Raw genomic sequence first — 2,393 nt, 5'->3', positions numbered from 1 at the left:
TCCTTAAACCAATAAAGGCCTTTGTCGTTACTGGACTAAATTAAACCTTCTGTTTATTTCTGAACGTAAATTAGACACGCATAGGACATTGATGAATGAGTTCCACTTCTTTTTGGGGACCCAAAGGAAAAAGGAATCCTTATGCCTAAGTCGTTTTTAGTCTCTCGTCTCTCAATCACTTATTCGTCAACTACCGAGCTAATCGGTCGCGTCTCTCGCTCAACTCTGAAAGTGTTCACGTCTCGTATTTTCCTATCGCATTACACGGTTTTTCAAGCGAATCTTCTCTCACTTGTTACTAATCACATGTTTCACTCTTAAATCGCGGTTCACTTTACTGTCAATTGCACATAGCAAATTTATGTATGTTTTTTTGTTGTAGTAAAAACAATAATAATTATTTTGTACGATACTTGTAAATATTAGTGTTTGTGTTAAATAAACTAATTATCTCACACGTATTTTAATCATTTCAACACCGATTTACACCTTGCTTCGACTCGACAAAGAATATCAGAGTCTAATTATATCAACCACTATAGAAGCTGGTTCCCCTCTTGTGTGAAGGACAGGAGATATTCACCAGGTCCTTTTACCACAGGTGAAGCGTCCTACACATAATTTGGTACCCCTGGTGGGACGATTCAAAGAATCGTCTGCATACCCAGAAGCAAGGCTCGCGGTGTTGAAATTGAATCGAATCGTTATCGGCTGTTCCGGTGATCGTATTACCTCTACTTGGACCGTTGCTGTCCCGCTGACCGCCTCCACCTTGGACCGTTGCTGTCCCGCTGATCGACTCCACCTTGGACCGTTGCTGTCCCGCTGATCGCCACCACTTTGGACCCTTGCTGTCCCGCTGACCGTCTCCACCTTGGACCGTTGCTGTCCCGCTGATCGCCTCCACCTTGGACCGTTGCTGTCCCGCTGACCGCCTCTACCTTGGACCGTTGCTGTCCCGCTGATCGACTCCACCTTGGACCATTGCTGTCCCGCTGACCGTCTCCACCTTGGACCGTTGCTGTTCCGCTGATCGCCTCCACCTTGGACCGTTGCTGTCCCGCTGACCGCCTCTACCTTGGACCGTTGCTGTCCCGCTGATCGACTCCACCTTGGACCATTGCTGTCCCGCTGACCGTTTCCACCTTGGACCGTTGCTGTCCCGCTGATCGCCTCCACCTTGGACCGTCGCTGTCCCGCTGACCGCCTCCACCTTGGACCGTTGCGGTTCCACTGATCGACCCCACCTTGCACCATTGCTCTCACGCTGATTGCCATCCAACTTGGACCGTCGCTGTCCCGCTGACCGCCTCCACCTTGGACCGTTTGCTGTCCCGCTGACCGCCTCCAACTTGGACCGTTGCTGTCCCGCTGATCGCCTCCACCTCGGCCTGGTGCTGCTCCCGCTGCCCGCCGCCACGCTGACACCGTCCCATTCTTCCAGAACAACGCTTTCTTGACGCATACTAAGGTAACATCGCAATAATAAAAAAAACTTTATGAACTTTTATTTTATTTCCTTATATATTACTCCACATATTATCTTTCACTCAATAAGTTTGTGTACGCATGTGCTTTAAAGGACAATTTATTTGTTTACTCTTTATTTTTTATATATATCTGCTCATCTCTTTTTTAAATATTTTGCATAATTTTTATTTCTTTTTACACTACATACTCACTTTACTCACTCTATTTTCAACCACGATCTCTCTTTGTGTAATACCGTTAAAATCACAATATTTACAGATTGTCACTGGACAATCAATATTTTAATTTTTTTTTAAATTTTGGTATATTTTAATTATGGACGCACTGAAGAGGGAGATTGGTACATGCAAATCATCACTTGAACGAAATTTGAATTGGATAAGCAATTTTCTCGATAGTCAAACTGAAACATTTGAACTAAGTCATAGAAGAATTCACTTAATTAATGCATTTAATAATTATAATGATATTTGTAATAAGATAGACACTCACAAAAATGCTGATTTGCACACAGAAAATAGAGAAGAAGTTGAAAATAAATACTTCTCTGCTATGTCTCGAATTGACGGTAAATTGGCGCAATTTTCGAAAGTTAATTCTTCTTCTTCGGTACCTTCTCAGTATCAACACGGTAATCATGCTAACTCCAACGTACGCTTACCACCTGTTTCTGTTCCTATATATCATGGCGAGCCCAGTAAATGGGTCTCATTTTACCAATTGTTTTCCTCAATTATAAAGGATAATCACACACTCACCAAAGCTCAAAAGCTAATTTATTTGAAATCTTCCCTCCGCGGAGAACCCTTAAATTTAATTGATTCGCTTGACGTAACTAACGAAAACTTTGATCTCGCTATTGACATACTCGAAAAGAAGTACGACAACAGTCTTGCTATTAT

General features: G+C 43.0%; 1 protein-coding gene across 2 annotated transcripts; it reads right to left on the bottom strand.

The window, feature by feature from the left end:
• Window positions 1-333: 333 nt before the first annotated feature.
• On the bottom strand, window positions 334-1,493 carry LOC126884981 (uncharacterized). Of its 2 annotated transcripts, XM_050651364.1 has the most exons (3): window positions 1,044-1,465; window positions 806-1,009; window positions 334-737 (listed from the first exon to the last, which is right to left on the bottom strand). In XM_050651364.1, the coding sequence occupies exons 1-3, from the start codon at window positions 1,463-1,465 to the stop codon at window positions 593-595; spliced, it is 771 nt and encodes a 256-aa protein (XP_050507321.1). In that variant the 3' UTR covers window positions 334-592. The 2 variants fall into 2 exon arrangements, with proteins under 2 accessions (XP_050507321.1, XP_050507320.1); XM_050651363.1 differs by having other exon boundaries at window positions 337-1,009; window positions 1,044-1,493.
• Window positions 1,494-2,393: the final 900 nt, after the last annotated feature.

This window comes from Diabrotica virgifera, chromosome 5 (assembly GCF_917563875.1).
Source record: "Diabrotica virgifera virgifera chromosome 5, PGI_DIABVI_V3a".
Classification (NCBI taxonomy): Eukaryota; Metazoa; Arthropoda; class Insecta; order Coleoptera; family Chrysomelidae; genus Diabrotica; species Diabrotica virgifera.
This window is presented reverse-complemented; position numbering and strand designations above follow the sequence as displayed.

What these genes read in the sequence shown, in the direction of transcription:
- LOC126884981 (XM_050651363.1), bottom strand. Translation starts at nt 1,465, where the DNA reads ATGCGTCAAGAAAGCGTTGTTCTGGAAGAATGGGACGGTGTCAGCGTG. An exon ending in CGGGACAGCAACGGTCCAAG is followed by an intron (nt 1,010 to 1,043) that starts GTGGAGGCGATC and finishes CAACGGTCCAAG; the next exon opens with GTGGAGACGGTCAGCGGGAC.